Source organism: Dermacentor silvarum, chromosome 3 (assembly GCF_013339745.2).
Source record: "Dermacentor silvarum isolate Dsil-2018 chromosome 3, BIME_Dsil_1.4, whole genome shotgun sequence".
In the NCBI taxonomy this organism is placed as follows: Eukaryota; Metazoa; Arthropoda; class Arachnida; order Ixodida; family Ixodidae; genus Dermacentor; species Dermacentor silvarum.
In genome coordinates, this window is record NC_051156.1 from 191,463,354 (window position 1) to 191,477,081 (window position 13,728).

Below are 13,728 nucleotides of genomic sequence, written 5' to 3' on the forward strand. Positions count from 1 at the left end.
AGAATAATCCCATAAAGATAAATAGTTAAAAAAACTTTGCATATTAGCGTTTATTTCTTTATTGCAAAGAATTTTCACACGTTCATGCTCGTTTTCATGCTTGTTTTCAAGAAATAATTAGAAAAGAATGAGCTTGATGTTAGAGTCAAAATTATTAGTGCTTCAATGCATGCTTCAACTATGCAGTATCTGTGTAATAAACTTTTATATTTATCACTACGTGGCGCCTCACACCTAAAGGCCGAATTTGATTTACCAGGGTTTATTTAAAATATACCTCAATTTATATTTAATTTTAAGACATTATAATTAAATATAATTAATAAAACTTATATTTATTTCAGTTTAGCAAAATTTCTTAGCTTTTCCTATACTATTACTAGGCCTTTAATATAGCTGCTGCCGTACTGCGGCAAATCTGTGCATTTGTGAACTGTGGAAGATGCAATTGGTGTATTACTATTTATTACGCTGCGGCAAGATAACGCGCGCTTTCCGAAAAGCGCTAAAAGTTTCGGCGCGCTCCTTCAGATGAACGGCGATTAACCATGAGTTTCGTGCAAGTTCACAGCGATGTAATAAAGCTTCTCTTCGAAAATCTTGGCAAGGAGTTTCGTGACAAAAAGACAGGTATGTAGTATTTTCTGAACGCCTCTCATTTCGGAATTTCTTGAACTGCACACGTTTCTCCTCGTTTACCTGTTTACCTCATTTCTCCGTGTTTCGTGCAGTTTCCACTAAAACGCTGAATGAGTGAGTACGATTGCATTTGTGTTTTATCCTCTCAACAGCTCACATAACATGGTGCGGAATTGAGTCTTATACAGGTGCCACATGGTGCACTTTCGATCGCGATCAAGCCCGATCAGGATCGAATTTCTCGGTCGCGATTTGCTTCTTTGCTCAATCTTGCGAAGGAAGCCAATCGCGGTCAAAAATTTCGAATCTGATAGGGCTCAATCGTGATCGAAAGTGGCCGTGTGACACCGTTATTACACGAGATTCACTGAGACAACGTACGCTTGACCCAGGCTGGACCACATCTTTAGAGCTCCCCTTCAGCCGGCGTTGAGACTCGTTGACAGACGTCGTGTCAAGCGCCTAACATGCCCACGAGGCCGTGTGGTCTACCAAGTATCCGGCGAAACGAGAGCGTTCTATACCTGCCTGCCAAGCAGCAACTTCTGCGCCTGCTATTCGTATCTGCACCAAGGTAATGTAATAACTTTTGATCACTGCATGCAGTGTTCCGTTCCTGATGAAATCATTGACGCCTCAGCGTAGTCGTTCACTTTTGAACACGTCTTTAAGCGAACCACACTAACTGCAAATCGTAGATGCTAGTTCGCTTTCACTTGTGCTGTTCGTTTACTGCATACTATTTGGAGGTAGTTTATATCTAATAATGGCAAATGATGCTGGCTATCACATGTCTGAGCTGAATTGTAGACGTTCTTTGCTTTAATTCCATGAAGATGTATGACATACATATATATATATATATATATATATATATATATATATCTTGAATTAAAGTAATACACTTAGTTGCAAGTGTCTGCTACTTATTCACTTTCTGAAGCTTTGAGTAGTACTAGCTATTCGAATGTCACTTCAATGAACTGCAGGCAGTGACATCTCTGTTGCTTTTGTCTTTTCCTTTATCCTCAGTACTACGAAGACAAGAGATACCAATGGTAAGCAGTGATTTAGAGTGTACTTCATTTCTTCCGAGCTTGCAGGGCTTGTATCACAAATGTTATAGTAAGGCTCTTTGTTGGTCTTGCTTTTGTGTGCGATTCATGTCAATGAATGTGCATGTTGTTTGGTCCTAAGGCATCCTTATTCCAGAAGCGGTCTATTGCAAAAAAAAAAAAAAAAAGCACAATATAGAAGATACCTTTTAATTAACTTATCATGAAGTATGTTCACTTATTTATGCATTATCATTGAGGCTATCATTGTGTAAGTACTTCCACGTAACCCTGCATGTCGTTCTACCGAGTGTCACATAAATGGGAGCACCAGGTATACATGACTTTTCCAGCTAAACCAGTGGCAGATTTACACTCAGATTTTGCACAGCGGTAGTGTTTTGCCATGGGTTCAGTTTAATACTATCCTTGTGAACATTACTTGCCTGTTTTGTTCAAAATTAAGCCAAAGTGCGTGTAATCTGCGACAATGCCACTTTAAAAATTGTCGATTGTGATGCAACAAAATGGCGACGCCATCTGTCATTGCCATAGTGAAAGGCGTGTTTTGCCATTGCAGTGACAGGTGGCACTACCTTCCTGTTCAAGCTGGAGTTACTGTATATGCTACCAAAGGTAGCATATACAGTAACTCTAGTTCAAACAAAATTCATTGGTGCAGGCACGTATCAGCTTTATTGTGAATGAAGCAGGCAATTAATGCTCACAAACATATCAAACTAAACCTGCTGCTAAATGCTACGTCTGTGCAAATATTGAGTGGAAACCTGCCAGCGGTATAGCCGGAAGTCATGTAAAACTATTGCTCCTATTTATGCGATAGTCAGTGCAACTAGTGTGTGAAACAAGGAGCAGGCTTGACAGTAAACAACATCATGCTTCAACAAAATCTTATATGGCAGTCAACTGACATATGCCTACCCTTGTAAAGTAGATAAATCTCTCTTGTCCGAGTAGCCTTCTCAGTCGAGCAACACTGAAAGCAACCATGCAGGCTAAAAATATTCAGAAGCTTTTTGCAAGTGTTTTCTGTATTGTACAAACGAAGTGAAAACATTTCCTTCTTGAGATCTTTGTTACCAGCTGCGTGACATTCTGGACAGTTGTGCCGAATTTTTATGACACGCTAGGAGCTATTACAGCAGAGCTTTGGCGTCAGCAAGGCTGTTATTGTGTATGTGAAAACTCCCACGATTTCACTAGGAGCACATTTTAGAAAAGTATCAAAGTGCACAATTAGAAAGGAAATTAACACAAACAAAATGGTGAACTTGCACTAATATTAGCCTTTATTGCTTTCATACCATATCTTTCCCTCATCCCGTTTCACCTATTATTTGTCAAAGCTAGCTTCCCTCCTTGGCATATTGCGAGGCTGCTTATGTGGTCTTAGAAACGCGCACTTCTTCATTTTCAGTGTAAACACGTACTTGCATCAAGACTGGCAGAAGCACTTGGAACCTGCGAAGACGTCCGCTGCACAGACGACACAATGGCATTCTTGTTGCAAAGCCTCAGTTAAATATGGCTGCACACAGGCTGCTGTTATCAGCTAAGTAGGTTTAGAAAAATCTGTACAGAAGAATGTTAAAAGAAGGCTGCACACCCCAGACATGTATGCCGCTCGGACAACCACGGTTTGAATAAATTTTTCAATGTAGGTTTCATGACTACATATCATGATAGATTCTGCACGTGAAGCACATGCAGATTAGCTAAGACACAAAGATGACAAGTGTATATATTTTATTCTGTAAAAAAAATATCCCAAAGCCAACGTTTCTTCTGATGCAGTCGGTTGGTGATATAAAAATATGTATGACCATATCTCAAGCAACAAATACTGATCAGATATTGAATAGAAATCTAGCGACGATAGAATCCTGAGCTGTTGGCATGATATTGAAAGGAACTTGTGCAGGCCGTCACCTCCAGTTGACAACCATTGTAGCAGACCTTGGGCATTACTCAGTGAAGCAGATCTGAAACACAAAGTGCACTTGTTGGTCATGATAAGCGTGTCAGTTCAACGATATCCTGGCGAGAAAACGGGCTTATATTTCCCATATGCCTTGCGGCAAAGTCTATTGAGACCAAGTAGTTACTGATAGCCTGGGCCACGAGAAGGAAATTTAGTCACAAATGCAGCTTTTTAGTCACTTAAGGGGCTGGGAAAAAAAGAATGACAAAGAAGTTTGAGAGAAGCTAACAGTGTATGAAACATAATAAAGTCTAGAGTGGCTAATAAATTCCAGTCTAGATCAAGAGAACAAAGTAGAGTTGAGCAGGTAATTTAATGCATAGAACAAATATCCGGTGACAAGGGAAGAAAAACAATTGATGACAGTAAAGGATTATAAATGAAGTAACAATACTAAAACTATTGCAGGAATAAGGTGAGTTCAGTTTATTTATTTGTTACATACTGCAGACCAAACTGGTCCAAGCAATATGGACAGCACAAATAACACCAATGTCAGTATTACAAAGAAAACCTGGCAGTATGAGAATAAAATGATCAGCATCTATCATACAGTGTGCCATAAGGTTCCGTTAGGCTAGTCCAATGAGATTTTAGTTCAGGCAAACTACAGGGTTAGAACACTAGGACAGAGATTTTTCTAGCAGAGGTCCTGCATTAGACAAAAGAACTGCGGATATGATCTTTGTACAGCTGAACTTGTTGCAATGTAGCTGGTTCACACAGCTTCCCACTTTGTGCACTTGCTTATGCAGCTGTACACCCCAATCTTAACACAGTGTTGCCAGTAATAAATATATAGGTTCTCGTGAACAACCCAGTGTCTCCAAGGTGACAATGCCCGTTACCGAAAAGCAAATATTCCGCATAGCACTGGCCTGTGCACCACGCAGCTTCATGCAGAATCCCATCTTACCTGTGTGCTTGCAGCTATAGACACACTAGAAGGCTCAGTAGTCACCTCCGGCTGTGGGGTCTACAATCACTTGCTTCTCAAATGCAGGCTGAGAAACCCAATAGAGAGCATCGGCGTATATTTCCGTGCGTTGGGTCATCTGCAAAGCACAATCAGCATTTGAAATATCTATAAGTCATTGTTGAATGATTATATTACCAAAGCAAGTCCGTAATCGCAGTAGCATGTTACTCACCCTAAAGCCCCAAGTATCGCGGACTTGTCGGCACAAGTTCAGGTCAACCTCTGTGACCAAGAGGCCATCGTTGATTCTCGAAAGGCCCTGGAGAAGGAAAACAGGACTTAGCTTGTGATTTTGTTCTCGACAGAAATATTTAGTTAAGTGTACACTTTCGGTTTGTGCACCTTTGTGTTGGTTTTTCAAATCTAAATACCTGTTACAATTTAAAAAAAAATTAATTATGGGGTTTTACGTCCCGACACTGCGCAGTGGGTCATCAGGGATGCCTTAGTGAAGAGCTCGGACAATTTTGACCACCTGGGGCTTTTAAGTGAATGAACGATTTTGCCTTTCGTCCCCATCAAACTGTGGCTCTCACAGCTAGGCATCGAACCGGTGATCCACTCAACACCTGTTACGAGTCCTAGTGTCCACATGTACAAGGTTACACAGTTAAGAGAAGCTCTTCAGTAGCATTAAAGGCAGTAAAGGTAACATAACGCTTCTGCTTTAGTGGAAAAAAAGAGGCTGACGTGCACCTAAAGCAGATATATGATCAATAAAAGGTCATATAGGTATTTTGCACTATGAGTGCTTAAATACTGAGATGTACTCTGAAAGAGGCGGACTCTCAGTCCGTGTTTGTACACTTCTCAATGCACATGCCAGGAATGCATCTCGAATAAAAGTTATGCAAATGAATGAATGTGCATTTTCTTGAAACAGCATAACAACATGGCAGAGAGACAAGCACAAAGATAACATTTCAGCCCCCAACTATACCAACAACAATCTTTAAAGGTACACATCACATTAACGTGTGCACAGTTGTGAAAGAGACCAAAGTTATGAAAAGTACACTGACATTTGTTCTTTTTAAATGTATACCTGTCATTGCAATATTGCTTTTCAATAATTTTGTATGTCAATGTAAATGTGACATATCCCATGCAGTCGAGAGTGCTGTAGTGTCTTTTCATCTTCCCCATTCATTGTGCTGATTATTGAAGAAGTGTGCAGCAAACGTTCAGAACAGATCGATCATCTAGATGCGCACTTTTCGCATGCTGCAAGTGAAAGGCACAGGTACACCAAATTTTTTCAAGGCTGAATAGATAAAACTTCTCAAAATGAAATGCCATAACACTTTCGGCATGTTACCAAGCTTGCAATAGCAGGCTGATATATACTGCACATGTGGAACAGAGCAAGAACAAGTGAACTTACAGGCGTGCGGTCCGTCAGGAGCAGTCACATAACTGGAGCCTGCGCCATCATGTGCAGAAACAGTGTGTTATGTGAAAAGAGAAGTGCTTTCACATATTTTTGTATGCGTCTCACATTTATAATGTTTTCACTAACTCTCCATTATGAAGCCTTGGCAACATGTATGTACCTGTCAACTTTTACGATTTTGTCGTGAGTTGCATTATTTTTAGAGCTTGTTTACAATTGTCGTGCTGACATCAATAATTTAACTATCTTTGATTTACGTCCAGTTTAGGGCAAAACTGATTTCAATTAGTGTGACACTGATTTTTAAAGAATGGAAATAGAGTCTTCGACCGATTTTAGCATGATGTTTTGGGACCAACTCCACTATTCAGACCTAGCCGTAAGGGTGACATGACCTTATTGAACCAATGTACAATGATAACCAAAATTTCCGCTGCTGTTGCATGAATGTTATGAATAAATTTGACAAAAATTTTAGTTTGTCTGTCACAAATAATTTTTGCCGATACCATAAAGCAGAGTGCCTGTTCATAGCATCCATGCAAAACAGTCTGCGATTTTTAAATAAACAGTTAGAATTTAAATAATAAGACAATTTTGAGTGTATTTAACTTAATATAGTACTTTTTGTTTAGGGCTGGCAGCTCTGCATGTAGAATAAAAATGCCATGTTATCTTTTCTCTTTTAACACCTTTGTGTACCTGTGAGAACGGTTAATGGCATATGCGAGCAACTATAACCAAGTTTTGCATAGTGAAAACCAGAGGCTATGTTATAGCCTCTCTTACAATGACAATATAATTCACCTGAATTAAGTAAACTTGCAACATTATCCTGATGCATGCGATCATGTTAAAATTTAGATTGTGCTTTCTTTGACTTGTATTTGCTAGCTTAATTCTTATTCAAAGCCATCTACAGTCTCCATCATTGTATGCTTTTAATTACTGCAATAAAAATTCAAAGTTACAGCAACAAATTTTGTTTCGTGCTCAACAACACTGAATCAATGGCAGTAAGTTCAGCACTAAAATATTGTCAGGAACACAAAGTTGTCAAACGAGGTGCTTGGTACATACCGTAGAAGTGTCCAAAGTCTCGGTGAGCTAGAGAGAGAGAGAAAGGAAAAAAACAAATTGTAAGCATCGTGGAGTGAAAATATTTATGGGGTGTTCGGGGCATATGCGTATGGTGTGCATGGGCAAACCTTACCCAAGCAAAGCTCACCTTGCTTCTTGTCACCAGAAGTAAATTCTCGGGAAATACTTCCTGTGTGGGAGAAACAAAGTGAAATAAAAGGCACGGCTCATTTGATATTTTCTCACACTTCGGGCTTTTTTTTTTTTTTACGTTGCATCTTTCAAGGAATTGCAGCCACATTTCGCAGTCTGTATGTTACACCCCCTGATAGTGTTCATATCTTTTCTTTTTTGTGCATACTGCAGCGACCACTTCATGTCAGGTCGAGCGATTCCGAGCGACTAGTGGATGCATAAAACATCAAACGTCTGTGAAACAGCATGTTTCAATTGAGCCTGAATTTATTTTGTTACAGAAACATTAAGCTTGCTTAAGCAAGTATTCAGGCGGAAATGAACTATTCATGGATGTAGACTTACCGTTCCCACCGGTTGATGGCACACGTAAAGTAGCTGTTGGCTATGGCGCATTCCTTGCCTCAACGTGCCACAGCGGTCGCTCAGTCCAGACACTGTCGCAGACGGGTTGAACACAACCTCCGCTCCGTTGGCACCATACATGAGCCAGTTGAGAGGATGATGTCTCCATAGCAGATGTTGATGGCAATCTTGCCTGCAAGCACATGTTGCACGAAAAAGCACGTTGACTGCCAGACTGCTGCAGGTCTTCAACAGCGGTATGGAAGCATACCACACCCAACATTCAGCGATGAATTTAGCAAAGGTCTTCATGCTATACTATTTTGAGAAAGCACATGCATAGACTTGCAATGGCATGTTCCTCTGTGGTCATTCAGACAGCAAGTTGAGACGAGTAGCGAGCTGGACGAGTTGACATCAGACATTTTAAAAAAAAAGGCGTGAAAACGAAGGACAAGGTAATGAGGAATACGGGACGCAGCACACATGTCCGTCTTCCATTCTGTCCTTGGTTCTACGTACCTTTTCCAGAATACTGTAAGGCATCACTGATTATGGGCAAGGGGCCAGAGTGCAACCATAAGCACTAACCTACTAGTGCCAATAGCATTCTTTGCACTGTCACTTCAGTGTCCCTCAAAGTGCATATAACGCTTTCAACTGGCGCAATGTCGCAGAATGGGCACAGAAATGCTGTTAAGCATGCCAAATCAGTGCGCACGACACATCAAACACATGTGCAGGCCATGACTAAGGAAACATTGAACAATGTACGGGAAAATCGCGATTCTCTAAGACTGTGCAGTGAACACCAGAACTGCTAATGCTTAACACAAATTCATATTGTGCTCTTTAGTTTTCAAGTACCATTCCTTGCTAGTTGAAACGCAGCTAGCATTTCTAACAATGCAAACCACCGTAGAAACAAAAAACATAAAAAACAAGAAATGAAACTGCTGTTTGTTCTGTATTTGGTTTTCTATTCGATATTAATGAGTGCAAACAAACTTACCAAATTGTGTCTGGAAACTGGATGTCCAAGTTTGATCCATGTAGTAGTAGACTGAAACAAAATATACGTTAGATGGTTTATTTGCGCATCGAGAGGACAGTAATGCGCCTGATGCGCATTGGCATATGTTAGCGTAGTTGGCATGCAATTCTTCGGCTTGAAAGCAAGGCCTGGTCATTGCTGTTGCAGCACGCTTCCGGAACGCTCACTCATTAAAGTCACCCACTCGTGGGATGTGGTTCTTGCGGGACTTTCCCGAATGGCTCCACTGTTTGATACTACAACGGCCGTGTTCCAGAGAACGTCAGAGTCGTCACGTTCGCGAACGGGCAGATGATCACCTGTTGTGGTTCTTAGCCATATGAATTCAAATAAGTATTATTGTGGTAAAAAGCTCCTGGAAATAGCAATACGTTGGCTTAGGCTGAAGATCAAATTCGAGTAACATTCAGACTTTCTTAAACATCATAAGTGCTTTAAAGGAATACAGACGTGACACTTTCGAATTGAATTTCTTGGCATCGAGTCAAGCCCTATAAAACACTAACATACTAACAAGCAACAGGGTGCTCAGTTTACTATAATACTGGCTTCTATGATAGTTTTGGTGCTGATTACTCGAAAGGTGTATGTGTCACGATATAGTAGCTCGCTCCATTCCCAAGATTGCTGCTGCTGCATGCAACTGCAGCACTTAAGAGCCTAGCCCTATTCCTACACGACAGCAGCGAATTTTGCTGTGCCGTGAGAGTACTATTATCATATTGATACATTTGCTATACCATGATACTAATGACACTGACACCAGGTCTGGCATTTTGAGAAAGACTTTTCTATCAAACTAAAATAGTGCCTTACAAGTGTTTTCCTAACTTCATACTTTACTAAGTGTGGTCCTTCTATGTGCAAGAACCATGTGGTAGAAATTGTACAACTTCAAAATATGTTGGTACTCTTTTAGCTAATGGTTTGTAATATACAGACTTGCACACAACGCATAAGAACTTTAGGCTAATAATTTGAAAAGTCGTAAATAAAGGAACAAGGATGACCTGCTGGCAGAGTACAACAGATGGGCCGTGCTCAGCGGATTCTGCAAACTCGCACCAGGGTGTTTTCTCTCTGGTGCAAAATGCCAATGGCATGTCTGAAAGAAAAGAGGTTGCAAACTCGCAACAATCAGCACATTACAGTAGGTACAGGCAGGAAAGTTTATTATCTTTTTATTAACTGTTGCAGTATTGGACATATTGGACTTGACCTTCAGCTCTTTCCCGAGTCCATTGAAGCAACACAAAATGCTTCATTGCAACACTTTTAGAACGAAGAATAACCAATATTCCCCACAGCCATGACTGATTTTTCTGTCCTGCTCTGCGGTGTGACATATGCTCGAATTAGTACAGCCTGAGCTGTCACTTCCCAAACTTATTTTTTCCTGTCCTCTCCTGTACAGGTTCAACATTTGGCAACATCAGCTGTTAAAAGCCATTGAAAGCTGTTAAGAGCATGATACTGCGAGCAATTTCAATACAGTAGCTACAGGCAGACGAAAATACATACAACTGAAATTTTGCAAGAACCAAATGGACCTTGTGTGTGCACAATGATAAATACCACAATGAGGGTGTAGTAAAATTCTAAAGCCTGCAATTAATTATTACAGTTAATATAAATTACCCTCGGTAGAATGGCCCGATGCCATGGCAGCTGTCACGGAGCCTTGTCAAAGTTTGTAATGGTCTTCGTGTGAACTTCAGCAGATTTTGATGATATCTTTGAAGACTCTGGCGTCAGCTTTGAAGACTCTGGTGTCAGCTGTGAGGCCCTAGGGCTTTGCTGTCAGCTGATGGTGCTCTCAAGGTATGGCTAGATCTTGTTAAATCTTTAAAATCACAATTCTTGCATTTGCAGGGTACAGTGCTATTTGCTTTACATCTTACAAATGGCCCCTTTGAAACGATCTGGTGGCTACAGCTATGAAGCTCTTCTATACCTTTCAAAAATTCCTCGCATGACATAGGTAATCATCAAGAATTGTTCCTGTCTTAATTTTTGCTTTGTTGTTACAATTGGCAATTGTGAACTTCAGCGGCCAGCGAACATTTCAGAGATCAAAGCATTGAGATGAGAAAACAGCTTAGAGTCCAGGCAAAGCCAAGCACTTTATTAAAACAGAGTTTTCCTGGGCAGCTGAGTCAGTGAACTTTGAGAAAAGAAACCATCGGCCTGGCATGAAAATTTCATTTGTTCGCATACTCACGCCATGTCTCCTGGAAGCAGATGACGTTCACACCGCACAGTGCTGCCGCCTCGACAATGGTCTCGATGCGACGGTGCAGTGCTCACGTTGGGCAGCCACTGGTTCGGATCGTGGGCAGCACGATGCGATTCTGCACCAGGCCGAGGCGCACCACTCTCGGTGGGCGCCATCTCCTCTTTTTCGGCCACCATTCTGTAGCCCTTGAGCTCAAACTTGTGCTCTGTGGCCAGGGCAAGAGCCTCGGAGTCAAAGTCAAGGGCTCTGAAATTTTGTTTATGTTTTGAGTACACGAAAGACACTTCTAGCGAGGCAGGGATGGCACAGAGTAATTGGAGCACGACTGCTGTGATAGCTTATTTATACACTGCCATGGTCTTTGTCTCATGGATGGGTGAAATTGGCAGGCGCGAACCAAGTCCAGAAGTTGGGAAATTACATTTTGGAGCACATATATATTATGGGTTCCTTGTTTACACAAGCTGACAATGCCCTATAATCAGTTCATACCAAGCGATAACTTGGCAACTCTGTGGAGATCAAGTGTATGTTATAATCGTATTTTATTCTACTGATGGTACTGTCTGGATTGCCAGAAATCCCGAAAGAAACCAAGCCACTAAGTTTTCCTCCTCTACAGTGAGAGATGTGTTATGCAATTGATGCAACTGTATGGTAGTGTGTCGCTGAAATGAAAATAACAATGAAAGTTCACTTGAACCGGACCTTATTGTCCAATTCACGAACAGCTTTCTTGCTAGTTCCTCAGTTTTAATGGGCAGCAAATGGTAATTGCAATAATCCAGCTATACAAATTGAACATTCTCACAAGAGAATCTCGCAACTATTATTTTTCACGCTATCTGATGGCCTGCTGCTTAAATAGCGAACTTTCCATCTTGTTTATGAAATTTTCATGGCAATCGGACTTGAGCACCTGTACAAGGCTCACAGGCATGCATGTGTGCACACTTGCATGACCCATGTAAGCCTACCATGGCTACTAATTTCACCATGTTGGGCGCAAATGCATTAGACTGCAGCATTGTGATCCCTTTATTTTTTTTTATGCCACCTGCACAACAGACAGCGAAAATCAGATGCAATCTCCGAGGCAAGTGGCGAATGCTGAATGCAATAACGCTACTGAGCAGGAGCAGGTACCAGCACAGCTGTGACCATGGCAGCTTATAAATAAATCTGAAGCACTCGCTTACTCAGACAACGGTCAAAACAAAAGTGCAAGTGGCTGCCTGCAGTCATTATATTCAAGTTTTTAATTTTTTTGTCTGAATAACAGATGAAAAAAAAAAAAAAGAAACAACGCAATGAGAAATATATGCTGAGACAGAAGGAATGAACTCAGCTTAAATAAGTATTGCTGTTCCATGCTGGTTTGTTGCTTTCTACTCTACAGCGATGTCACTTGACATTTCACTTCGTGCATGTTAACCCCCCCCCCCCCCCCCCCTACATTGCATTCTTCTCTCTTCAACACAGCAATAAAAGACAGGGGTGTATATATATTTGTGCACGTTTTAATTAAGCTATATTGCTCACTTAAGCTTTCCTGTAAGTATGGCTGTAATTATTATCCTGTACTGACTGATACTAATTTGTATTCATGCCAGCTTGTGTTCCTCAAACACATATTTGCCATGAATTATTTACAGCAAATGAACGATGGTCTTGCAATGCAGAAACTTTACCACGAGTCTGTAAATCTTCCCAGGAGTTCACGAATGACACTGTACAGCGACGCTGCACGCAATGAATTGGCTGGACTCATTGCCTTATTAAATAATATAATAATAATAATAATAATAATAATAATAATAATATAATAATAATAATAATAATAATAATAAAAACTGGAACAAGCTTATACGTGCGGCAATGAACTGTCTGATAGCAGCTATAAGTTATAGGTATAACCACAGAACACCCATACAAACTTCAATGTTGCACTTGTTCCACACAGCGTAGCAAAAAAAATACCACCTAGGCCTCTCCATTCAACCCTAAAGTGACAGATGGCGAAGGGGAAAGGGATGTCTATGCCGTTATAATTGTACCAATGGAGCTTATCAAAACGCGTAAATAATGGCAGTGTTAATGAAAGTATGGTAGCACTCTCATAAAAAGAAGAAGAAAAAACGAGAACAAAGAACAACTAAGCTATCCGCACGCCAGCGCGTGACTGTCGCATCATGCAATAACCATTATAAGAATTTTGCCGATCACCATACGTCGGCCGGAAAAGCTACCTCGAAATACCAAATAAGGGAAACGCAGTTCATTCCTACCGAAATAAAAAAAAGAGGTCTTCTACGTCTATTACGACGTGGCTCGAGATATGTCGAGAAGACGACACCTCACACGTCAGCCGGTCCGAACGATCAAACGTCACTCACGCGCATTCCTTTCCGTAGAGACGCCGCGGACTTTCTGAAGTTCTTCCGGAGGCAGATGCTCCGTGAGGATCTTCTCGACGCTCTCGAACTCCTGGCTGGCCATTCCCCTCGCTGTTTTTGTAAGATGTCGCGCAGAAACTTCGAGAGGACCAAAGTTGCCACTCTCGACTGCGGGGCCGCTGATGGACTATGGCCGCAGACGACCCAATTGCAGAAGACGAGCTCGTGCCCCGACGGCGAAACCTGTTTGACCTCGGAAAGGGAAGTTCAAGCTCACTTGCGCAACCCTTGGATGCTGAAGCGTCTGCCGGGGTCGTGCTCCCAAGCGCGCTGTCCGGCGCAGATAAAACGGGT

General features: G+C 41.3%; 1 protein-coding gene and 1 pseudogene across 1 annotated transcript; one reads left to right on the top strand and one right to left on the bottom strand.

Moving 5' to 3' along the window:
* The first annotated feature begins 485 nt into the window (after positions 1 to 485).
* Positions 486 to 3,365, top strand: LOC119444154 (zinc finger SWIM domain-containing protein 7-like). Its single transcript, XM_037708614.2, has 5 exons — positions 486 to 630; positions 732 to 753; positions 1,032 to 1,213; positions 1,672 to 1,697; positions 3,133 to 3,365. The coding sequence occupies exons 1-5, from the start codon at positions 549 to 551 to the stop codon at positions 3,235 to 3,237; spliced, it is 417 nt and encodes a 138-aa protein (XP_037564542.1). The 5' UTR covers positions 486 to 548; the 3' UTR covers positions 3,238 to 3,365.
* A 79-nt stretch (positions 3,366 to 3,444) lies between these two features.
* On the bottom strand, positions 3,445 to 13,477 carry LOC119446329 (beta-ureidopropionase-like; annotated as a pseudogene).
* Between the last annotated feature and the right edge of the window lie 251 nt (positions 13,478 to 13,728).

Bases quoted from the DNA above. Each gene is read 5' to 3' on its own strand.
- LOC119444154 (XM_037708614.2), top strand. From the start codon at position 549: ATGAGTTTCGTGCAAGTTCACAGCGATGTAATAAAGCTTCTCTTCGAA. The intron at 631-731 runs GTATGTAGTATT...TGTTTCGTGCAG, and splicing joins GTTTCGTGACAAAAAGACAG to TTTCCACTAAAACGCTGAAT. The intron at 1,698-3,132 runs GTAAGCAGTGAT...CTTCATTTTCAG, and splicing joins GAAGACAAGAGATACCAATG to TGTAAACACGTACTTGCATC.